This window comes from Mastigoproctus giganteus, chromosome 6, assembly GCF_048544385.1.
Source record: "Mastigoproctus giganteus isolate SK-2022 chromosome 6, ASM4854438v1, whole genome shotgun sequence".
NCBI classification, from domain to species: domain Eukaryota; kingdom Metazoa; phylum Arthropoda; class Arachnida; order Uropygi; family Thelyphonidae; genus Mastigoproctus; species Mastigoproctus giganteus.
In genome coordinates this window covers 206,150,766-206,177,546 of record NC_143580.1, presented here as the reverse complement: position 1 = coordinate 206,177,546, position 26,781 = coordinate 206,150,766, and the positions used below count along the sequence as shown (strand labels likewise).

The 26,781-nt window shown below is 34.4% G+C and overlaps 1 protein-coding gene across 2 annotated transcripts in view; it reads right to left on the bottom strand.

The window, feature by feature from the left end:
* Window positions 1–59: 59 nt before the first annotated feature.
* LOC150084901 (eukaryotic translation initiation factor 5-like) overlaps window positions 60–26,781 on the bottom strand; it is a 148,523-nt gene continuing 121,801 nt past the window's right edge. For both annotated transcript variants that reach the window (XM_090375626.1, XM_090375625.1), the window contains exons 10-14: window positions 26,354–26,533; window positions 23,402–23,563; window positions 19,014–19,178; window positions 7,490–7,621; window positions 60–246 (exon numbers count right to left, since the gene is read on the bottom strand). In XM_090375626.1, coding sequence (XP_090231752.1) covers window positions 133–246; window positions 7,490–7,621; window positions 19,014–19,178; window positions 23,402–23,563; window positions 26,354–26,533 — 753 coding nt within the window. In that variant the 3' untranslated portion in view covers window positions 60–132. The remainder of the gene's footprint in view (window positions 247–7,489; window positions 7,622–19,013; window positions 19,179–23,401; window positions 23,564–26,353; window positions 26,534–26,781) is intronic.

Sequence of the window (26,781 nt, the reverse complement as noted above, 5' to 3'; positions counted from 1 at the left end):
CATATATTAGGTGAAGTATTTCAAAACCAGCAAGTATAAAGGTATAAAATAATCCCTTACCAAGATTATGCTAACGAATACTTATAAAGAAATAACAAAATTTGGTATTTGAATTCTTGATTTCACTGCAGTCTAAATAGCATCAATATCAATTTCATCTTCATCACCAGCAGTCTTAATATTCTTTTTTAATTCATCTTTCACTTCTTGTAGTGATGAACTTCTGTGGCGATCTGAATATACAACCTTAAAAAAATAGAAGAAAAGAGGAGCCATTAATACTTTATGCAATGGAATTAAGAGATGTCTTACTATTAAAAAAAAAACAAGCAGCAGCAGTAAAGACAAACTGGCACAGTGGAACATTGAACATTCTTGAATTAAAGTAACAAAACAATTTATACTGTTTTTACTTTCTATACATATTGTTATCATGATTATACCTCTATATTTAACAGGAATATATGTTATTATCACATTAATCTAAATTTAATTACATATACAATTAATACACAAGTATGCAATGTTAAATACCATTGTCAAGCAATTATCAGATGCTCATGCATTACATTTGCATAGGTAGAAGGTGCATTAATTTAAAAACTATGCTTCATTATCATATGCAATGAAATAAACAAATAAATATGAATAATATTTAGACACACACACACACACACACACACACACACACACACACACACACACACACACACACACACACACACACACACACACACACACACTCAAGTATGTAATGTTAATACCATTGTCAAACAATTATACATCAGATGCTCATGCATTGTATTTGTATAGTTTGAAAGTGCATTAATTAAAATCTATGCTTCATAATCATACAAATTTAAATAAACAAATAAATACTGATTAATATTTAGAAACATGCAGAAGGCCTCTGCAGCTGAGTGGTCAGGAGTGGGAGTGCAGAAGCAAACGCTCTGAGTAGACCGGAGTTCAAGCCCCTGACTGCTAAATACAGTCTATCTGCCAACCCACACTGGACCAGCGTGGCAGATTATGGTCCATTTCCCTCAACATGAATTGTTGAGGAGGCTCCCATCCTGCAGTGGATTGAAATTAACTGCTGCTTACCTTATTTAACATATGCTGAATCAAAATATGGAAGTTATTAAAAACTACAGTATTCCATTATTGAACATGAGTTGAAAGGTGAAAGATGAGGAGACGACAAAAGAATATGTTGGCACTGGAATTGAATATCTGTAATGTAATTTTCAAGAAATACATAACGGCAGTAGTCCCAAAGAACAGAAGTAAAAGAAATAAATGAGGAAAAGTTTTAGTGAATTGAAATTGAATGGTTAATGGATTGATTAACTTACATACATGTTTGAACAGGTTTGCAAGAGAGATGGAATTGAGGTGATAATTAGGAAGAACAGTACCCGTGGAAATGTCTACAGCAAGGGTTTTCAACGGGGGGCGATACTGCCCCCAAGGGGGTGAAAATTGATTTTTGGGGGACAAAAAAAAAAAAAAAAAAAAAAATGATGGCTATTACCAATAGTTTGTGGCCCTCCAAAGTTCAACCCTACCTGATGACATATTATTCCTTAATATTTAATTTCTACCATTGGGTTTTCTTTTCCCCTGAGACAACTGATTTTTAACATATAGGTATTTTATATTAGGAGTGAGTGAGAAATTTTGATAAAAGGAAGATAGTGGGCATGATTTAATTCAACCACCTTTGCTTTTCATAGACATCAAATGCCTAAGTGCTTTCAAAGGTAATGTCTACGCAATCCTAGGCATTTGCCCTTTCCGACAGCTGTAACATTGGTGGCAGCATGGTTTATTTATTTATTTATTCTTTTTTTTTTTTCATTGGTCAATATATGAAGCAAGGATGGGACGAGGAAATGTTTCAGTCTATTGTTTCTACTTTCTGGGCGAAAATTAGCATTGATTTATTGATTCCTTGTGGAAGTGAGTGAGAGGGTAACTAAGAGTAGAAACAGGTGTATGTATATTTGCACATACACCAATGCTAGGCGTATAGTTAATAAATTTGATGAGCGTGAAGTGCTAGTCAAGACATCAAAGGCAGATACTGTTCGGATATCAGAGACGTGGTGTCACATAGACATAATCAGTGCAGAATTGGAATTTGGGGAGTACAATGTGTACAGAAAGGATAAACAGGACAGGTAGGGAGGGTTATGCTGTTAGTTAAGCAACACATAAAATCTAAGGAAGTGCATCTAATTCATGTTGGTGGACAATGCAATGCTGAGTCTGTTTGGTGTGACATAAGCACTGGGAAAGGAAAAATGAGAGTAGGTGTGTTATAGGTCTAATGAATCTGATGAGTATATTGAGATTTGTGCAGAGAAATAGAGTGGGCCAGTAAATCAGAATGTCTTATAACGGGAGACTGTAACTTTGCAGATATCGACTGGTACTTGTGGATTGGTCACTCGCAATAGCAAGACTTGTGGATTTATTGGATCACTGTTTTCTACAGCAACATGTTCGATTTCTCAGTATAGTTATTAAAACCATTAATAAAAATGTCACATAGCAAATATGATCACCTTTTCAGAAAATTTTGTGTTCACAATGAAAAATAGGATGTAAGGCTTCTTTTACATACAGAAGTCAGATGGCTTTCTAAAGGAAATTGTCTAACAAGATTTGTAAATCTTTTTAATATGATAATTAGTTTTTTAGAAAGCAAAGGAGACGCAGATTTAGCAAAGGAGATCAGCAAACACAAACACAACATATACTGTATGGCATGGATTTTCGAAAAAGTTATGAACTATCACTTCAAATTCAAGGGAAATTAATCACGGTTATATAGTGCAAACACGTATTAAAAGCCTTCAACTGAAAAACTGAAAATATTTGAAAGCAATTTAATGAGAAAACAATTATGGCACGCAAGAATTAGCTGAAATCAACCAATCTCTCACCGAGAATGATCTTAAGAATTATTCAGATCATTTGTGTTTTTTAAAAAGTGAAACGAAAAATAATTTTCAGATTTATTTTCTTTTGAAGTGAAGCCATGGATGTTAGATCCAATTGGATGCGATGCCAGATCTGCTGATGAATAAATTCATGAAGAACTCATAAAATGTAACAAAAAATGCAAATATAAATTCGAAAAAGGTGGAATGGCTGAGTTGTAGGGAGCGAAAACAACTAAACTTCTTCATCCAACAATGTGGTCTGAAATGGCCAAAATACTTCTTTGTTTTCCATCTTATATGGTTGAAAGTGGTTTTAGTTCAGTAAATAAAATATTAACAAAGGAAAGAAACAGAATTGATATATGTTCAAGAGGAGATATCAGAATTAAACTTACTAACATCATACTGAACACTGAACTTTTGCTAAGAAGCATCAGGCTCTGAGATCCTATTGAATAAAAAGAGTAAGTATAAAGTATTTTCCTGTTTAAAATTGCTTGGGGGTGGTTGATCAGGAAAAAAAATATTGTCTAAAAAAGCCCTTTAGGGGGTGATAATTAAAAAAAAAAAAAAAAGGGCTGAGAAACACTGGTCTACAGTAAAGGCATGCAGCAGGATCAAAATATCTTGTTAGGGAGAGAAGTGAGTTTATAAGTGATGAACTGTTAATTAACCTGACTGATCCACTTCTGATTAGAGTTTAGCCACAGAAGTGAGAACAATATTCCAAGGCAGAGGAGATTTGTGACATAGCTATTTAGAAGAAAAGATCCAAGAGTAGGCAAAAAAAAAAAAAAAAAAGCCTAGTTTTTTTTTTAATGAAAGAGGAAGCACTATTTGCAAACACTGAAAGGGTTATGAAGTTGAAAGTTAAGTCAAACGTAGTTATTTTTGATATCTTTTAACTTCACTCATTTTTCCCCCCTAAGTAACTATATAACAAAATAAGTTGGAAAACAAAAAAGAATTATATTTCTAATGAATTTCACAATAAGTTGTTTCTTAATTAACATCTGTTCTTTATTTAAATAATTTTTACAATGGTAAAAATAAATCTAAATGAAATTATTTAAAAAAAAAAAAAAAAGAAAGAAATTGGCATTTTTAGATTTTTTTTTTTTTTTTTTTTTTGTATTTGTGCAGATTTTGTGGGTTAAAAGTTGCAATATTATTTCCTTGCATTTTCAACAGCAGTTATCAGGAACTAAAGTGATTTTGAAATAGAGATTCAGTAGGTTGGGAGATTTCAGTTTAGCAGTAGCATCCGGACAGTAATCAGGCAGAATTTCACATTCAAACCAGTGAATGTCCATTTTTTATTTATTTTTATTGAATATACTGCTTCATTTTATTTTCCTGAAAAGAGTACTCAGTAGCCACAAATGAAAAATCATTTCAAGCAGTTAAGTGGCAGTGAATGAAGGTTCCTCAACATCAGTTACCACTATATCTGAACTAGACATTATTTAGCAGAAATTCAAAAATTTACTTTTCCTGCAACCACTGTAGAAACCAGAAAAGAATTCCCCCCCTCCCATCCCCTATTAGAATCAGTACTATTAATAGAAACACACGAATAACATATTAATAGTAATGCAATAGTAACACATGAATAGCAAAACCAGAAGGAAGAAAAGAGCAAGGCAGAAATAGGAACCAGAACTGCAACAAAAGAAATTAAACCACAGGTAATCACACACAAACAGGTAAGGATAAAGTAAAAATTAAACATAATAACAACTAAGCAAAATAATGATTTTTATTTCAGTAATACACATAACAAATGCCAAACTCTCCAAAAAACAATTTTTATATGGCTTTTTTTAATTTATCATTCAATTTACTTTATAATTTTTTTTTTTTTTTTTTTTCATTTTAGAAAAATTAAGAAAAAAAGTTTAAAAAATTCTACGTCTTTCCTAGAAAGTGATATAATGTAAAGTTAACTTCTCTTCTAATTTTAAATGAAGAACAATGTGGCTCACTGATGATCCAGCAAAGGTTTTCTTAAAAGAGTGTAGATATTAACTTTTTACAGTCAGTCCTCGTATAACACGTGTTTACACTACACGAATTCGATCATACACGATTTATAAATAGGGGAATGATATCTTATATAACACGAACTGAATTCGCTTGTGCAAGATTCACCTTTGTGTTTACAAGAAACAGCAGTCAAACGCGGAATCACCCCAACTGAACGCAACATGATAGGAATGAAGAGAAGATTCTGAAAATGTATTTATGTGTTTTATATCAGTGAAGGGGAAACACCACCATGATAATGTAAAAACCAACACAATTCTAGCTATCGGTATAATCGCAAATGCAATTAGATCGAGTTTACTACCAGTTTATAACAGATTCCACTAGCAGAAACGCAACTGGAAATTGTTTTTATTGTTTTATGGTAGTAATCCCTAGAAATGTGCTTTAGTAAAATGTGAGGTATTAATAGTGTATCTCTGCCTTTACGGTGTTGTTTATTCAGTTGATACACACGTGCAGCTTTGTTTATGTGTATCAAGCGTGCCTCCTCGTTTTGTAATTGTGCTTTATTCCCTAAAAATGAGTAAAATACTTAAAAGGTGTGAAAAGGAAGCGTCCTGGTGAAGACACTGCAGATTCAGAGAGAAAAAGAAAAGCAATTTCGATAAACAGAGGCGGACTGGGTCAAAAATTCTTACCCGGGGAAAAATCACAGTGGCCTCATACTATGGTTTATGGCCAAAATCACACCGGCCTCTGGCCCACCGGGGTTTCCCTGGTAAAGCGTATGGCTAGTCCGCCTCTATTGATGAGAGAAAAAATATGAAATTGTGAAACGCTTTGAGCGAAATGAAAGACCACGTGACATTGTACGTGCTACTGAGCTAAATGAGGCAACGCCGAGAATTACAAAGAATGCAGAGAAAATAAAAACAACTTTCATAGCTTGAACGGCTGTCATCTGTTTCAATAGAAAATCAAACAAAAAACAAGTTTACTTACAATAGAAGCAAAAGCATTAGCAATATTTTATTACTAGTCGTAATACAATACAGTAAACCCCCGCTATTCGCGGTATCTGTATTCGCGGTTTCGCGATCGCCGATTTAATATAAAATGAAACCTAAAAAAATGTGAATTTTAAAACGCCGTGAATATTTTCCGCCATAAAAAACATGGGCGTGGCTAAAATTATCTTTCCCGGTCAAAACAGCGCTCAGTGGGTGGGGGGAGAAGGGTGAAAAAATCGCGAGCGTGGATGTTTCTCGCTAATCCTTGTTCAGTATGTGTTAGTCATGGAAGGTTTCGTCGTTTGCTTTTAATTTATATGCTTAATTTTTTTATAAATAAATAAATTTATTAATTTATAAATTGATATGCTTACAAAAGTGATAAATCTACCGTTTTGCAGTGTAAAACAGACTTTTTCGAGCGTGTTAATGGAAGAAAGTGACTTTATTGTGGTTAAGTTCTTTCTAACCCCTACAAAAATATGGCTACGAATAAAAAGAGAAATGTGAAAATATCAAAAAAGGTGATGACACTAGCGAATAAAATTGAGTTATTAGACGAAATTTCTAATGGTGAAAGTGTCTCCTCAGTGTCAAAACATTATAAAATCAATGAGTCAACAGTACGATCAATCAAGAAATCGGAAGAAAAAATCTGCCGTAGTGTCCGTGAAACCGCGCTAATTGCTTCAAAAATTTGCTCTGTAACTCGTGATGTTAAATTAGAAAAAATGGAAAAGGCTTTAAATCTGTGGATAGAAGACCGAACTCAAAATAAAATTCCGTTAAATTCACTCATCATTCGTGAAAACGCAAAACTCCTTATCAACGCTTTAGCGAAACTGGTGATAGCACTGGCGGGATAGGTTTTTTAGCTAGCAAAGATGCTGGTTTGAAAGATTTGTTTGAAATTTCTAATAAATATTACATTTAATATTAAATTGTTTCTTATTTTCATTTCGATGCCATATGCTTGCATTTCACTATGTACTGCCTATGTACATAGTCATATTATGAAGGTACATATAATACATACATAGACAAAATTTTAAGACTAGTTTTTCTTATATATTTCATACTTTGGAACGGAACCCCTTTATTACTATGGGAGCCATAACTCAGTATTCGCGTTTTCGGTATTCGCGACATTTCTCAGGAACGTAACCCCCGCGAATAGCGAGGGTTTACTGTACTTACGTATTTTATTACGATTATTTATTGTGTTTGGTAATGTTTTGGTTACAAATGTGTGTTCAATCTTGGGTGGTCGGCACCTAACCCTATTTTTTCCATAGGGTCTGTTGTTTATATTGCACAATTTTGCTTTATTTCCCTCTCACTCAATCGACTTCACCCAAAGAATCTTTGGGTGAGGTGGATTGGGAGGGAAACTATCCACATAAATGTTAAACCATAAAGAACTCTCACACTAAACAAAACTTTATATTTCAAGCTGGGAAAAAAAAAAAAAATTATATATATATATATATATATATATATATATATATATATATATATATATAAATATTATCAAACCTCTACTGCTTCTTCTTCATCACCATCCTCATCACTCTCTTCTTCTTCCGCCTCTTGTAACCATCTAATAAAGGGCTGTGCTTTTTCATGGATTTCTTGAGCTATTTCTTTGTTAACATATTTTCTGGATACCTAAGTTAAATAAAATGTAATTTTGCTTTTGCTTTAATTCCATTCATGTTATAACTGAAATAAGCAAGCTTAGCTGTGAAGTACTTAAAAGATTGAAAAGGCTGTAAGGCTAATATCCCTTCAGAGCTTCTAGGTCCCCCCTCCCGCCCTTTAACATCTGTTTGATGTTGAATAAACCAATATTACATGATACACACACAAATATTCCCCTGAATTTGCTGTAAAAGCCAAAAAAGCTAGTAAATCCTAGGATTAACTAGTTAGAAGTGATAAAAATCTAAAATTGCAACTATTTCACTTCATTTCAGGCTTTTAACATTCTGATACAGGATTTACCAGTTTTATTTGTAAATGCCAGTTTGCAGCACAAGCTTTCAGGTTTTTACCATGCTGATACACATTATGAAACATCATTTTAAAACCAATAATCAAAAGTTTTTTTTTTTTTTTTTTTAAAGACAAAGGTTGTATTCACATATTTAATGCATTATGAAAACACTAATCTTTATTTGTTATTACATGGAAAGCTTCTGTGACACTTTGCCTCACAGAGCACATTTGTTTTCCTTGTTCTAACATTTTTGTGTTTACACATGGGTTTCAGGATGGATGTCAGAACACTGTTCTGCTTTATCATACATGTTGGCAATGTCATATACATGCAGAAACTGCCTTTTATTCTATCATCCTAAACTGTGTTCTGTTTTGAAAAATTTTCCATCTCAAGCCTTGATTTACAATGCTTAAATTCATCCAAACATGCCTTAACACAGCTTCTGTTTGGTGGATACCAATATTCACAGAAAAAAGTTTTCCTTACATATTGAAAGAATGAAAACAACTAACAGAATTCTTGCACTGGTTACTACATGATAAAAACCTTCATCTAAAATGTCCACAGTGACTGCAAACAATGTCCTCTATTTCTTTCAGATTTCTGGCAATGTCCTCTATTTCTGGATAATGCTGGTGGAAGCTTCTAATTCAATGTAAACTTTATTTTCTTTGTTTGGTCCTCTAATGTGTACTGGAAATCTTCTGTGACAGTTAGTATTCCCACTCAAAGCAGCAGAATCACATTCATCAACACCATTTTCAGAATTAATTAGAACAAGACTACTCAAGGAGAATAGATACATATAAAAAAAAACATTACTGCCAAATCAGAGTACTTGAAACCATGCAAACTGCACCAGAAAAAACAAATAAAGTATTCCAAAAAAAAGAAGCTGTTGTAAAATCAATATTACACAGAAACTAATTCTTGATGCAAGTAGTAGATCTTACCAACATGCAGCCAAACTGAAAATAATGAAAAATTCATTTTGGTCAGGTGTACTACACGACAAACTTATTATTTTTTGAATAAAATGAGCTGAAGGGTTGGACAGTATTAATTTCTTAATATATTCAACTACATTCAGTGCTTATAATGCAAATAATTAAGATTACGGAAAAGAAGTTCAAACGATAATCACAAACCTATATTCTGTGTGCAGTAATATAAAATTAGTGCACAAAAACCAATCAAGGGAATCAGGTGTACATGCTAATCAAGACATAAAATACATGTCATGATTAGCATTATAACATAAATGGAAATGAACCAAAGTAAACAACTACAAACAAAGTAGCATAAGCCTTAGGCTTCCTCGCACCATATGGCCATTATACTAATTTAGAACAATTCTACAAAAGTGAGGTTTGCTTAAATACTTAAAACAGAGGCAACCACAAGAGCATTAAGTGGTCATGTTCATGAGGATATGTTTGTTTTGATATAAAAATGGGTCTTGCTAGTTGCATAACATATCACAAAAAAGTTATTCAGAAAATTACAATATAAACAACCTTCAACTTCTTCCCTTCACATTGCTAACAATTCAGCCAACAATGTCAATTATGAATTTTCAGAATGTCAAATCAAAAAATGGCTAAGTGTTGTTTCTATAATGCATTAATAATAATATTTTCTATAGAAAAGGTGGGAGGAATACTTTACTTATTTTGAATTAGAGGTTTTCAAAAGATCATTTTCATCACTTATACCTGTTCACTTACCAACATAAGACTGTAATCATATGTTTACTCCATCACAGCAGTAAAAGCCAGAAGACTATGTGCTACAAATTGGCTTTTACCAACACAAACTGGTAAATCCTAGGATCTATTCAGTGATTCACAATCTTTTTTCTCTATGGAGGAATACCTAGAATTATTTTTCATATCTTGAGGGAACACTGAATATGAAATAATTATTTTATATATTTATAATATCCCCCTACCTATGCAAACATTTACAGAAAACGTTGATAGTGGGAAGCACAAGTCAATTACTGCTATCTACACACACACACACACACACACACACACACACACACACACACACACACACACACACACACACACACACACACACACACACACACACACACACACACACACACACACGTCTGCTTCATCGCATATAGAAAAATTGAAACATTTTCCCAGTGTGTTTTTTTTTTTTTCTTGCATTATCCTTTTTTTAAAATCAAAAATGAAAATATCAAATAAAAATAAAGTTTAATTTCAGTAACCTTTGGACTTATTCCTTTTTGAACAAATGTACTTGCAGTTGTTCCTTGAAAGACAGGAGATGATTTCTTTCTCTGCTTTTAATGTTTTAAGGATGAAAAAGCTTGTTCACAGAAGTAAGAAGTTAAAAACTAGAGTAAGATGTTCATTGCTTTTGCTGAGATCGCAGGATGTTTCTTTCTTATTGAAATCCAAAACACGTCAGGTGACACTTCATTGAATTTTACCCCCAAAGTTTGATCATATAGTCAGTTGCTCTTCTTGCAGACTGAGTAAATTTTGTAAATTTGATGAGAACTTAACAAAAGGGTTCCTAACCATTCATTTCTAATGACAAAGAAGGAAAGTACTGATCAATATTTTCAGATACAGACACCACTTCCAGGAAGAGTGTTTACCACACTGCTCTTTTTCTCTAGGTGGTACAGAACTTATCTTTCTATAGCCACCACTTGTGAGGCGGTCCCGTAACAATATGAAATGCATACAGACAATACAACTATAGTAGAATGTCAGTTATCCGGAATAATTTGAAAGGCTAATCTTTCTTTCTTTTTTCTTTTTTATAAACAGTAGTACAGGATCATTGAAAAAGGTGTCCGTGATATCCCTTTAAATTCTCTTCGGAAATATGTGATTGATTGCTGTGATCATAGCAGCAAACAGTGTGGTAACTCACTAAGTTTTATTTGATGCCTCAACGATGACCTTGGCTGCAACGTGCACAGAATGACTCCTACGCGCACCACCTCAGTCAGTGTCACTAAGATGGCCACTGCCAGTTTCCTTAAACTGATTAAACCAAAGTATTATAGTCTTGTCTGTTGGCACATCTTGTCTGTAAGTACGTTGGTATCAATGCTGCACTGTTATGACAGATTTAAATTCAGTGTACAACAACACACACACACACACACTGTGCTTTGTTGCATGGCCATCTTACCGACACTGACTGAGGTGGTGCGCATAAGAATCATTCTGTGCACACTCACGGCACAGCCAAGGTCATTGCTGAGGTGTCAAATAAAACTTAGTGAGTTACCACACTGTTTGCTGCTACGATCACAACAATCAATCAAATATTTCTGAAGATAATTAAAAGGGAAATCATGGACATCTTTTTTGATGACTGTATAGTAAGTGCCAGTTAATTCGGTTTGCCACCTTTGCAAACTGAATTTTGATTCTAATAAGCAAAAGATAGAGTTTACTACTCATTTATAACCACAAACAAAAAGCCTAATAAACCAAAAACAGCAAATTGTTTTATGGTTGTGACCTCTAGAATACTATGTGACCCTCAGAAATGTTCTTTAGAAAAATATCGCAGACTACTGAGTTTTCACGGAAACCATGAATGAATTTCAGATTAGTTTAGCCCCAGATTCGTTAAGAATAATATCGGCCCGAAAGTGTGCGATTTATTATTTTCCCCATTTCTTATGGTAAAATATGAAGGAAAAGAAAATGTGTAGTTTTAACATTGCAATAATAAACAGAAATTATTAATAGAATTAGAAAATGTGGAAATCTCTCCAAAGAGTTTAATGGGGGACTTCAACAATTTATGACATCAAGAAAAATTCCAATGCTATAACAGAATTTGTGTCGATTGTGGATAGTGAAGGAGGATCTAGCATGAAAAAAGACAATGTCGAAACCTGAAATTGCCACTTTAGAGAGTGCACTTTATTTGTGGTTTCTTCAGAAGCGAAGTTTAGGTGAACCAGTGTCTGGCCCAATGTTGTTTTGTTTTTGTTATTTGGTTTTTAGGAGCATTAGCAACTAAGGCCATATTGCTCCAGGATATGCGGTGGTCATTCCTTGACCTTTCCGCATCCTCCATATTTGGTGGTGACGGGCTCAAACCCCGGTCTAATCAAGAAGCGTGTGCTATGCACTGCTGCTCCTTCCCACCTGGCTACAGAGGCGCCGCCCAATGTTGTGGGAAAAGCATTGAATTTTAATCGAAAATTAAGAGGAAATGAAGATTTAAAGGCAAGCACAGGTTGGCTGAAAAACTTTAAACTGAGGCATGGTATATGTGAACTAGAACATTCAAGGCAAGAAACTTTCTGCAGACAAATCGGCAGCAGTGTCCTTTAAAAGTAACTTTGCTTCAGTTATAGCAAATTAAGAGAAAGAAGACGTTTATAACGTTGATGAGATGGGCTTATTATGGAAAGCATTACCGATAAAATGCCCTAGCCAATAAAAGAGAAATGCCTGCACCAGATTTGAAGATGAGAATAGAGCAAGTTACAATTGCTATATGTGAAAATGCTACTTGGATGCACAGATTGACGTTGTTCGTTATCGGTAAGTTGAAAAAACCGAGAGCATTTAAAAATCTTTTTAATTTTCCTGTTTTGCATAAAAATCATAAAAATGCCTGGTTGGATGTTTCTGTTTTCCGAGATTGGTTTATAATTTTCTTATTTAATTAATCTTAATTATTTAATTTAATTGTAAGGTAAGATTAAATTTATTTTCCTTCCGTTTGATTATCTGGAAAATTTGGCTATCCAGCAGAGGTCTGACATCAATTATTCCAGATAACTGACCCTCTACTGCAGTGTTTCTCAATCTGTGCGCCAAGAGTATGCTTCAGGTGTGCCGCGGAAAATGAAATTAAAAAAAATTAATAAATCCAAGTTTTATAATAAAAATTAATCCAAATAAAAAATTCATTTATTTACGCTGCACCGATCCCAGCCCCTTCCAGAGGTTAATGTGACATCACGTTTTGATTCCTAGTACTAGATCTGTTCACCTTTAATCCTTTATTCCCCTTTTGACTCCTAGTAGATTTGTTCACTTTTATTCAGCCATTCTTATCATTTGAGAAACTCTCCCAGGTACCCTGCAGTTGTATAAGTGCAACGTGTAAGCAGCATAGTAAGAAATTTCCTTTGTGCTTTAAAAGTACTTTTTGTGTTTTTATATCTCTAAATCGTCATATTCAGTTAATTCATATAGAACAGGTATTTTCAATTAACTGTATTAGTACATTCTAGAAGTAACTTTTAATTTTTTTTTAGAAATTATTAGCGATGGATAAATTTTTAGTGAAAGGAAATCAGAAACAAATTGATAACAACGAGCTTGGTGAAAATGACAAAAACAAAAATGAACAACCATCAACATCAAAAAATTAGAAAATGTGTTGTTGTAAATATGTAATAATTATTTGGCAATAGGATTTTCATATACCGGTACCCAAGATTGTCCTCTACCTTTATGAGTGGTATGTGGTTTAAAATTGTTGAATGAATCAATGAGTAAATTGCAGCACCATTTTTCTACAAAACAAGAGAATTTATTGTCCAAAACTATGGAATAATTTAAAAGACTGCAGGTCTCTACTAAAAAAAGGGACCAAATTTTATAGTATGGCTACATTATCTGATAATAACATGCTGTTTTATACACAGAGAAGTTCTAGTAGCGGAGACAGTTGTACCCGATTTAAAACTTTTACTTCATCTGTCTTGATCTTTAACTTGAATGTCCTCCGTAGCCGAGTGGGCAGAAGCGGGAGTGCAGTAGCACACGCTCTTTGAGTAGACTGGGGTTCAAGCGCCCTAACTGCTGAATACGGTCGATCTGCCAACCCACACTGGACCAGCGTGGCAGATTATGGTCCATTTCCCTCAGCATGAATTGTTGAGGAGGCTTCCATCCTGCAGTGGGTTGATAATGGCTGCACTTTACTTTTTTTTACTTTTACTTGATCAAGAGCTTAAAATGGTCAATTATATCAAAACTAGACCACAAAAAATATGCATTTTCAGAAAGTTATGCGAGGAACTGGAGTCTAATCATTTCCCTTTAATGATGCACAGCGGCAGACCAAGGTATTTTGATGAGGGCAGAAAGAATTTTCGGCACCCTCTACTAAGGATATATATAAATTTTACCCCATTGTTCTTCTGTTTTTGGCACCCCGGGCAAGAGACCTGCCAGCCCGTACCTTAATCTGGCACTGATGATGAATACTGAGATTCGGACTATCAAAAGGAAAAGTACTTATGCCTATGAACGAGTTGCGTGAGGAAATGCTCATATTTTTTTTTTTCACTGGAGCATATCAGAATTTTGTGATTATTTAAGTGATGAAAATTTGTGCTGTAAATTAGCAATTCTAGCAGTTTTATTTGCACAGCTTAAGATATTAAATATCAGTATGCAAGGGCCATTGGAAAATTTACTCACTCCTACTGACAGGTTGTTCACCTTTAAAGAAAAGTTGAGTGTATGGACAAACTGTAAATGAATAAATTTAGAACTGTTTCCCTTGACTGCCAAAATGAATTAAACTAAAATAATTAATGTAATAAGTAAAGCATTGGAGTTGTTAAAGACAAAAATTGAGCATTACTTCCCATCCCTTGATACCAAAAATTATTTGTGGGTAAGAGACTCATTTGCAACAAAAAACAGATTCCGACGTTAGAACTTCGGAATCTGCAAGAGAAAGAAGAATTGGCTGAGATCTGTAGTGACCAGTCGCTGGAAACTCACTTTAATAACACTAATATTAGCAAATTTTGAATCAAAATTCAAAACAAATATCCACGAATTTCATTGCCATTTTCCACTTGCTACTTGTGTGAAACAGAGTTTTCTGCTTTAAACGAGATTAAACAGAAAAAAAAAAAAACGAGAGAGAGAGAGAGAGAGAGAGAGAGAGAGAGAATAAAGTCGGTAGAAGATAAGCTGAGAGTAATGAGCTGAGATAAATCCTCGTATTAAAAAACTATGTGCCTCCCATAAAACCCAACCATCTCACTGATTAAAATGTTATAATTGCATATTTGTTTGTTTTTATATAATTATGTTAATTTTTTACATATTTTCTTTTAAATTTCATGCAATTCATGTATGTTCAAAAAAGAACATTAAAGCATTTAAAACAAATAATAAATGTATTATTAAATATACCCAACAGAAATAACCTCCATTTTGTGAATATATATATATATTACAAATATATGTTATATATATATATATGTATAATAATGATTAAAGTGTGCCGCAACAATGAAAAGGTTGAGAAACACTGCTCTACTGTAAATATAACCTTAAATATGAACTGTAAAAAAACAAGAGAAAGAGGAAGCTGGCAGTGCACAGATATTGATTACTCTAGTGCCGCGGACAATTGCCAGATAAAAATTCTGTTATTTGGATTTTTTTTGATATTTCAAAATTAATTTCTTTATTTCATGATTTTCCAAAGACCCCCTGATGATGTTCTCCAGAACCTTGGTTGAGAAACACTAATCTCTTGTACTAAAGCAGTAAAAGAATAAAATATTGTAAAATGTGTTGTTATTCCAGACTTCATTTGAAATATCCACAGTGATTACAACAACTGTAAATGTCCAAGGGTGTGTGTGCGTACACACAAGGTTCAAACTGAAAGGCACTCGGTATGTATCTCACTTACATCTAGGCTATTTGTTATCTCTTTTGTCATGTTGGGGCCCTGTCCTCACTATAGCGTAAAATTATCTTAGGTGTAATTCTGAAACAAACATAATGAGTGTTTGTAATGTTCACTCTTTGGTGCAAATGTTTAGCTGTAAAACTTAACTAGCTGTATGAGGCAGTTTGTGCATTTGCATCTGCTCGCACTACAACTGTTATTTATTTTTCCCTAATAAAATAAGTGTTCCCTAATAAAAAAATGATTCCCCTGTATAAGGCAATGGTCAGGCCACACCTAGAGTACTGTATACAGGTCTGGAGGCCTCATTTCAAGAGGGATGTAGAGATGCTGGAACGAGTACAGAGAAGGGCAACAAGATTAGTGAATGGAACAAAGGGGTGCTCTTACGAAGAAAGGCTTAAGTTTTGCAAATTACAGTGTCTGGGGACTAGGCACCAGCGAGGTGATCTGATAGAGGCGTATAAAGCCTTGAATGGTTTGAGCATGCTCAATGCTGATGGAATTCTTCCTCTTGCTCAGAATAATCACCTGAGAGGGCATAAATTCAAATTGAGAAAAGATAGATGTAGGATAGACATGAGGAAATTGGCCTTTAGCCAGCGGGTGGTTGGTTGGTGGAATAGATTTCCATCCCTTGTCGTGGAAGTTGATAGCCTAAATAAGTTTAAGGCTCAGCTGGATGGGTATTTCGAATGAACAGAGGGGTGAAGTGGAAGTGGTTATTTTTTATTTATTTATTTATTATTATTATTTTTTTTGGCTGATGCTGCATAAGCTTGCTTTCTTGCATCAAATGCCTCTACTAATGCTAATGCTAAGTGTTTATTTCAGAAGTACACTGATGATATTTTTAGACTAAACTGAGGACAGAAAAAAACTTTCTCAGTGAGAAAAAAGCAGATGATTAGGCAAAACTTAAATTTAAAAATTATAAAATCTAAATGACAAACACAGTCCAATTTTAACATTAATTTCCAAAATTTCAGCTCAAATTTGACAAAAAAAAAAAAAAAAAAAAAAAATTCCAAACAACAAACAGGCCAAACCTAAAAATTAGGAAAATAAATCCTGGTGCCTTTTGTGCACATATATATACAAAGGGTACTAGGAAAGTTTTGCAATATGACGCAACAATGAATCACAGGAAGCTACTTGTTGCTGCATGTTGAGACATGTTCATACGTGCATAGTAGCCGCCGCGCCAAGTCGATGGGCTCAGTTATTCATTAGTAGTGAGAGTGTAAAGTGCTTGCGATGGCATCGTGGTCACGAAATGAGATAAGGACAGTTTTGTGGTATAATTTCGTGCGTGGTTTAACCACAGACCAATGCTTAGAAGAAATGACTCTTGCACTAGATGATGATTGTCCACATCGTACAACGATATTCAGGTGGTATAGAGAATTCCAAAGGGGAAATTTCACTCTGGAGGATTCTGAGAGGCCGGGAAGGCCACGAACGTCAGTTACGGAGGAAAACGTTACTGCTGTGAGAAAAATGCTTGACGAAAATAGGCGAGTGACCTACCAACAGATAGAGGATACTTTGGGCCTAAATGCACCAGCAATTCGTTCGATTCTGCAAGATCATTTGCACGTGAAGAAACTTTGTTCTCTCTGGGTGCCGCATCAACTGACTGAAGAGCAGATGACACGACGTGTGACTTGGTGCCGGGAGATGTTAAAAAAGTTTGATAAGGGACAATCTCGGTATGTGAACAACATCGTGACAGGTGACGAGACTTGGCTGTACTATTACGATCTGCCGACCAAGGCTCAAAACAAAGTTTGGGTCTTTGATGATGACGACACACCCGTAATTGTCAGAAAATCCCGATCTGTAAAGAAGAAAATGATAGCTGTATTTTTCAAATCGAGTGGAATTGTGGAACGTGTCGTTTTGGACACGCAGAAGACAGTCACAGCTAAGTGGTATACTGAACAATGCCTGCCTAAAGTCATTGGATCTATGAAGAACCTGCGGCCAAAGTCAAGAATGGACACCTGGTACCTCCATCACGATAATGCTGCAGCTCACCGCGCCAAAGCCTGCACCGAATATTTGACCACGACAGGACTGAAACTTCTCGAGCACCCTCCCTACAGTCCAGACCTTGCTCCCTGCGACTTTGCACTGTTCCCGCATGTGAAAATGAAGCTAAAAGGGAGGCGGTTTTCCAGTGATGAGGACCTTCTACGGGCTTGGGACAACGAGTGTGCTTTACTCCCTAGTGAAACTTGGCAGAACTGGTTTAAAGATTGGTTTCGGAGGATGGAGAGGTGTATTGAATGTAGAGGAAATTACTTTGAAAAAATTAAATAAACAAAGCTGTATTGCAAAACTTTCCTAGTACCCTTTGTATATATATATGTGCACAAAGTTTTTGCTAACCTTAAGTTTGTAATTGGCCAATCACAGACAAGAGCATGACAAACCAGGAAGTTTGCAAACAAGCACAGACAGACAGTAAGTGCAAAGTACTCAGACTTCACACAAAAGGAGTTGTTAAATTATTATAGCCAGGTATGAAAAATAATATCTGATAATTTTTTTCTCTTCGGATTAATGCTTGATGTGTAAAATTCATAATGAAGAATTGGACAACCAGACAGCATTCTTTAATTTGATTTAATAGCTTTAGACACAGAAATCCATTGCAGACAGACTTCAGTAGCACACAGAAGACTATCCACAATGTGTTGTGTGGAGTAATGGTAAGCAGCACAATTGATTCATGTTTTCTAGTGCTCAAAGCAACAGTAACAAGAGAAACCCGCAACAGTGAAAGATAGCAATACATGTTCCGAAATTTTCTCATACCACAATTATATGAAATTAATACCAGAGCTGAGGTTTCAATAAGATGAAGCCAACTTTTGGATAGCAAAAGCCACAACAGGCATGTTATGTCAGGTGTTCTCACAGATTTAGTGGTAACAAATTTCTTTCTGTGGAATTACTTGAAAGAGAGAGTACATATTTCTAAGGGAGAGAATAATAATGTTATAATAAATTTAAGACTTCAATACTGAATTTTTATTGATATTTAAAAAAAAATATTGCAAAATAAAATTCCTCTTTTTTGTTGAATCTGAGAGAGAGAGAGAGAGAGAGAGAGAGAGAGAGAGAGAGAGAGAGAGAGAGAGAGAGAGAGAGAGAGAGAGAGAGAGAGATCATAGCACTGTGGTTGCAGATTAATACTTAAGATAACATTTTAACTTTGTTGTATTCAGAAATCTGACATCCATCCCTAATTACACAAGATTAAAATTTGCATTATCTTCAAAATACATACACATCAATGGATCTGCATTTTATACCTTGTAATTTACATTATAACATTCAATTAGATTATATTACCTTTTTAGACCATTCTAGTATAACTTCTTCTTCTAAAATATCAGCATCATAGAAAGCTTTTAAGATGTGTGGTACTCTGGACATCAGCGCATCAGAGTGAATCTTTATGACCAGTTCAAATCCGCCCATAAGATATTTCTGGGCTTTTGGATTTTCATGTGTGAACTGCCAATGCACAAAATAAATAGGGGAGAAATATCTCAGATAACCATTCAGAATTAATTTAATTTCAAGAAATTGCAATAAATATCTAAAGTTACAAACATTTTGTCCGTTTAAATATGTTCTTTACTACTATTCTTCAAAACTGTGCTCTGTATGTGTGTAAAATTGATAAACAAAAGCTGAGGTGGCTGAAAAGTTGAGAAAAATAAAATAATGAAATTATAAAAGATGATAAAAAAATGAGGGAGTCAAGGAATGCTATTTGCCTATCTTGCATGAAACAACAAAGAAAGTGCAAAAGAAAAGATAAGCAACTTTTCTTGATATTTAAAAAATTAAAAAACTTGAAAAGCTACATACATAAATGTTTTAAATATTAATTTTTTCAAATATTCACTTTCTAGCCAAGTATTAGGGTGGGATTATTGTCAAAAATAAAATTAAAACAAAAATTTCATATAAAAAAAATCATTATAAATAAGTATTTGTTATTACTTAACTCCTATCTTTATACACTGCCCTACCATTAATATGCTACCACATACTGCCATACAATTAATATCTGGACATCTCTGCAGTGATAATTCACATCCTACCTAAGCACCACATATAAGATAACTATAAATATGCTAGCAGCCCTTAAAGGAAACAGTAAGACTGTGAATGCAAGATGCCACAACTGATACAGTCAAGACTTCCAGCAAAGAATGATAATAAGGTATCATATAAACATTAGGTCTGTACGTTACAATTCAACAGGCATTTACCAAAAACTGGTGGAAAGTGTTCCATGGAAATTAATGCTACAAGTTTCACGTCACTAGTTTATCTCTAAAATAAAGGTTACTTGTAGATATGCTGGTGTCTGGATATTAATCTCTAGGTCAATGATTGGTGATGTGCAAATGGAAGTAGCCTGGTGCTGAAACAATCAGGATATGACCCAGAAAACCTGCTACAGTGAGAGAATGTGATAGGAGAGCCCTACCAAAAATCATCCACTTAGAACACAGGTTGATATTATTGGAGAACACATGTATCCCAATTGTCTCACTGGGAGCCCATGTCAGCATCGGTACAGTGTGCTGTGCAGGACACAATGATATGGGTTACCACGGTCATGCAGCCATCTACAAGCCACTGATCATCCTAACTAATGCCACATACCATCCAGCTTGTTATAAGGCCTACTAGTCTGACCATCATTCCTGGGTGTGGTGGGTGCCCAGAGAAAGCTACCTACTGGACTTTATCTACACAACAAGGAAGTTTGGCAGCACTGCTTAATGCTCTTGTGCTGTTTTTAGTAGTTTGGCCTGGAATTGTTGTTTGTTTTAGACAAAATCATGAATGCTAAGGTCTCTCTAGCCATTCTGAGCAGTAATGCATTAATTACAGTGTGGCAGCATATGGGGGAAGGCTCATATCTTTATCAACAGAACAATGCTCCATTTCATACTACTCATGTTGTGACTGACTTGTTTCAAGACAAACACTGAAAAGTTGGATGGCTAGCCCTGACCTCAATCGTACAGAGAACCTCTGCATTGAAATGGACTGTTGGGTGCATGTGAGGAGAAACTGTCCAAAAAACAGAGCTTCTTTAAAGGCTTAGTAACAGAATTATTGGGGGTATTTACCAAAAACTGGTGGGAAAAAACCCATGGAAATTAATGCTACAAGTTTCACATCACTAGTTTATCTCTAAAATAAAGGTTACTTGTAGATATGCTGGTGTCTGGATATTAATGGTAATGCACTGAATATGTTGTTATTTGATTCAATTTCAACAACTTCTGTAATGAAAATACAAGGAAGTTTTCAATTCGGCTGGTGTAAGGCCCTACATTGTCTCATAGCTCATATTTCCTATCATAAATATAAACAGCTACTATAACTAGTAAACACACAGTTGAGAGATGACAGCATGCCTCTATACCAGCGGTTCTCAACCTTTCTGAGCCCACACCTCTCCTGAACTGTAAAATTTTCCCAGTGCTTCCCTTGAAGTAAAACATCTATAATTGTGCAATTTCTTAAATTGCACAATTATAGATGTTTTAATATGTTAATACATTAATTATTAATACATAAAATAATAATTGGGATATTATTTTATTCTTAAAAAACATTAACATGTTTGTTGCATAATTCATCAGACACAGGCATCATTTTCAAAATGGTGACATGTATTTCTTTTTCAACATTTAATTTTGATCTGTACTTATATTTAATGACTGCCAATGTCGAAAATCCAACTTCACAAAGGTAAGAACTTGAAAATGGCACTAGTATTTGCAAAGCTTTATTGCTACATTCTGGGTATTTATGTTTTGCTAAACACCAAAATTCATATAAATATAATGACAAAAACTTTGCTTTTGGTGTGAGGTTAATAAATTGTTCTTCTTCAACAGTAGATAAATTTGATGGGGACTTTATATTGAAGGGATCTCTAATCCATATGTATGCTTCAAAATTTTCTGTAAAATATTTCTTGAAGTGTGTATGGAGTTAAATGCTCAACAATTACTGATTTTAAATTCTTCATTAAAATGAACTTTATTTTGTTGTAAAAACTGATGTAGAAGTGGAAAGCAATCATTTTTCCATTCTTCTTTTATTTTTCATTCCAAAGTTCTAGTTTCCTTTTAAAGGCTAAAACTTTGTCTGACAGCTGTAGAATATTGGTGTCATTTCCTTGAAGAGATAAATTAAGTGAATTTAATTTATCAAAATATCGCAAAGATAAGCTAGCTTAGAAACAAAATCATTGTTTACAGTCTTCAGCACTGCAGTGAGAAGATATGAATGGAGCTCCATTCTCAATTCATATATGCATGATAAGACATTGCCACGAGAAAGCCAGCGAGAGTTACCAAAAACATAGTAAAGAAGTATACTCAGCCCCCATGTCAATACACATATTTTTAAAACAATGAGTCTTCTGTGGATGTTTTAATAAAGTTCACTATTTTGATTACTGTTTGTAGAACTTTGTTTAGAGTGGGGCTCAGATATTGAGATGCAAGTACTTTTCTGTGAATAATACGGTGTCCACATTGGATTAGGTGCTTTCTTACGTATAAGTGCTTGGAGTTCACTCTGATAACCTGACATGGAATGCCCACCACCTGTACAAACGCCAACACATTTGGTCCAGTCAATTTTGTTTTCAGCCATGAAAGTATCTAGGATTTCACACAAATCCTGAGCTTTCGTAACGTGATTAATATTTTTGCAGAACAATAGGTCTTCAACAAATTTATCTCCATCTATAAACTGTACCTAATATATTAGATGGGCTTCATTGTGGCTATCAGTTGCTTTATCCAGCTGAATGCTGAATTCATTGCCTTTTAATTTTTCAATTAATTGTTCATTTATATCTTGTATTCGGCGACTGATAATGTCATCTGACAATGGCACATTTAAGGTGTTTAGCTTCAGATTCTCCAAACACTATAGAAACCACATCGATTGCTGCCGGTAAAATAAGCTCTTCTGCAATCGTATGATGCTAGAAGAGCTTTTTTGGAGACGCTAAATTGCTTCAAAAATATTTTTTTTGTGCATTCATTCCTTGCAATATGAGAGGTTTATCTATCAAATTGCTGTGAACACTTTCTAAGTGTCGTCTCAATCTGTTGGGAAGCATGCTTTCTGCAGCCAACACCTTGAAGCAGATAACATGTTGAGGATGTTCTTCATTGTCCACTATTGTGCATTTGAATTCAAAGTTTAAATAACTGTCATATTTTCTGTTTCTGCTTTTGCTTGTCTTTTGACTGTTTCATTTAAATAGCGCTTTTTATTCACATTAAAAAATTTTTCTGCCATGGTCAACTATAAAAAAAATTATATGGGAATGAATTAATATTCTCACCACAATTTTAATTTAATATTGTTTAGAGTTGAATGCAAAATCACCCTGTACTTAATATCTAGTATTTTTACATGCAGAACAGTAAGAGGTAACAATACAGGAGTAGAAGCTGACTGAGATTTTTGTGCAAGGTCTAAGTCTACTCAATCTTTTATCACAGTACAGTTCACAACAACACAAAATTATCCTTCAAAGTTTAAACAGTTCTCCCTGAAAGCTAAGTATACAATAAAAGTTGTTCAAAAGAATTTCTTCTAAAAATAACTCTTATATAACTGATAGTCATAATTACGAATCATTAATTATAATTTGACTATTTACTTAGTTTACTACTTACTCGAAGGAAAAGTAAACGAAAAGTTTTGATTTGCTGAATAATGCTGTCATCAAAGAGAAGTTCACACAACAACAATGGTGCTTTATCTTTAACATCTAAGCGTTCTGCTTCACTAACTATGTCTTTATGAGATGACTCCAAGATTTTGCCTTCTTTGCGTTTCTAATATGACAAAAAATAAATATATATGTAGATTTAAGATATCTAACTGCTAAATGATTTCTTCCTTTTTCCTCTTTAATTAACATCCTGTGACAAAATGATGTTTGTTAATTGCAACCCAGAGACTGATTTTATGTCAGTCTGAAACAAGTCATTAATACTTAATTTATTCATAGTTTCTTTTAAATGCAACCAATAATTCATCGAGTATATAAAAAAATTCCAAAATCAGTTGTGCACGCGCGTGCACACACAAAGAGGGGAGGGGGGAGAGAGAGAGGTATTTATGTGGTATGCATACCACATGAATAGTAATATGAGGGCTTTTGTAAAACTAAAAGCTGTTTTGTTATTTTACAGATTTGATATTTATTTATACATTACACAAAATCCAGCAACGTTATTTGAAACAGCTGCTTTTTTTTAATTATTTTTTTTTATTACAAAAGGTCAACACAATGGGATATAGCTTTATATCACTGTCTCCTGTATTAATCAAAAATGGGTCATTTTTGAGAGCCATCACTTCCTGTTCTGTCCCTGTTCATGAAGTTTCACTAATGATGACTGTTGTTTTTGTTCTTCCACAATTGTTTTTTTTTTCCCTTCTTTTTTTGCTTTTTCTCTATCGGAGAACACATTCCTGTGTGATCAGCACAATCTCAGAGGATGATAATTTCTATGACAAAATATGCAAATAAACATTTGGCACATATGATACCATAGTTATCATAAAATGCAACTGTCATAATAGAGTAACCCAAGAATTACCCTTTTTTGTTTTTTCTTTTACAAAAGCACCAAACACGAATGGTATTAGAACCTATAGTACTTAGTACCGTGCAAGGGTTGAAGGTTAAGAAGTTGATAGAAGATATTTCGTCTATGGAAGTAGCTATAGAAAAGGCAGAAACAGAATGTCTGAGATAGACATTAGAGATGAGTCATTAATTAATGTAACTGCCCTTTTTTGAATGGAATCTAGAAGCTTGAGAGAGGTTTTGGGGGCACTGCTGCAGATATGGGAGGCGCCTCATAGCCAGGTGGGTAGGAGCAGCAGTGCATAGCACACGCTTCTTGATTAGACCGGGGTTCAAGCCCACGACCACCAAATATGGAAAGGTCAGAGAATGACCCCCGCACAAACATTAAAGGAATCTGCATTAATGGTAAATCTAAGGGTCTGTGTTTAGCAGACTGTCTGAAGAGAAGCCATCGCCATTAGGGAAGGGCAACTGCTATGACTATAGTAACAAGAGATCAGGGTGGCAGTGGGGACTTACCACAAGATATCCCTACTTCTAATTGCCCTACTGGTTCTAATATGGTAAGAATTATTTTATTATTCTGTACCATTGTTGCAATGAATTGTGCACATATTTTAGTGAAAACATGAACAATTCAAACATGTTAAGAAGTTATATTTAAAGAGTTGCAATCAGATGTGTGAACCCCCAGGGGCTCACATCTAGTGAGTATGGGCATGGCACACCCAGGGTCCTGAGCTGGATATCATCATTCTTCTCCTTCTTGGTGATTCCCTTCTACTTCTCTCTCTCTCACTCAGGGTAACTTGGGAAATTTTTTTTTTTTTGGCTGGTGCAGCATAAGCCTCAGGCTTCCTTCCACTATATGGCTAGTAGTAATAATAATAATAATCCCCGGAGCAATATGGCCTTAGTTGCTAATGCTCCTAAAAACCAAATAACAACAAGCAGATATGGGAACAATATTCCACAGTAGGGCGGATTTGAGATTTGTACAGAGTGAACAACTGTTTGGAAGAAAAGTAATGTATGAAATTATGGATAGGATTTCCGGTCGTCAATAGAAGAGAGACATTAATATACAAGAGCAAAATTCAGACAATAGAGAGCCATGTACTTGAAGTGAGCAGTCAGAGAGAAAACTGGATACCCAATGACAAAAAACAGTTGGCAAACCATAAGATGGAAGCTTATTTAAGACACCTTTATGCCAAACATGATCAAAAGCATTTGAAATTTGACTGCTTGACCTGCTGTAATTTATATAATGAACTCTCATTAGAAACTGTATCAGAAAGCTTTACTAAAATCCATAAATAAAACAAAAGCTTTTTCTTAAATCCAAGTGCTTTTTAACATAATCATAGTAATTTACATGAATTTGTCAGGCAAGCTCTCCCCTCTACAAGTGTTCTGAAACCCATTTAGAATACCATTCTCATTGAGATGGTCCTGTATTGTGAATTTAACCAAAGATTCCATAATCTTCCCAACAACAAAAGTCAACCTCACTGGTCTATAACTGCTCACCCCCTTCTCCAGTCCATGATCTCAAATTATCTCACTAATGCTATTAAAAGTTGGACGCAGTCACTTGCTGCCTTTTTTGGTAAAACTGGATATACACCATCCACTCCTGGGGCTTATGCATTCTCGGTCTGGCAGCTTTTCAGATGGGGCACTTCTCTGGTTAGTTACACCTCTGTATAACTTATTATAGAGCCATTCAACTCAGTTTCACTATACCTCACAGTACCAATAGTTTCAATGGTAAAAAACATTTGCAAAATACCTGTTCAACTCTGCAGTAATTTTAGATAAATAGTTAATTATAAAAAAGTGGTGATCAATAAATAAAATAAAATATATAAAGAAAAACATTAAAGGTATATCAGATAGTAAAAATCTACACAATTTAAAATAACAGAAAACAATCAATTTCTTAATTCAGCATAATTTTTATAATGAGATCAATAACTTGGTGTATCGAAGACAAGGAATATGTAATTTTTTAAATGTTTACCTTCACAAAAGAATAAAAGATATCCAGTCGTTCCTGCTGACTTTTTTCAAGGTCATCATTCAACATAAGACTTTTGACTCCAGTAGTGAGTGACTCCATTCTTTTAGCTACAGCATCTGCATCGGTATCAACTGACCAGTCACCATCATCCCCTTCCACTTCATTCACCCCATTTGTCTGCTAAGATACAAAAGCCAAAAATGTTACTGAAATTCAAAGACTAAAACATAATACTTACAGCTTGCTTCCTTTACATATTTTTTATGTATTTATAAGATGAGTTATATACCACTATACAGAAATATGAATAAGTTAACAACAGCCTTTATTTTCATACATTTTATGCACTTTGGAATAAGTTTATCTGGCTTATTAATTTTGGAAATTTAACTGGTTTATTGCTACTTTTAGTTTTTACACATACTGAC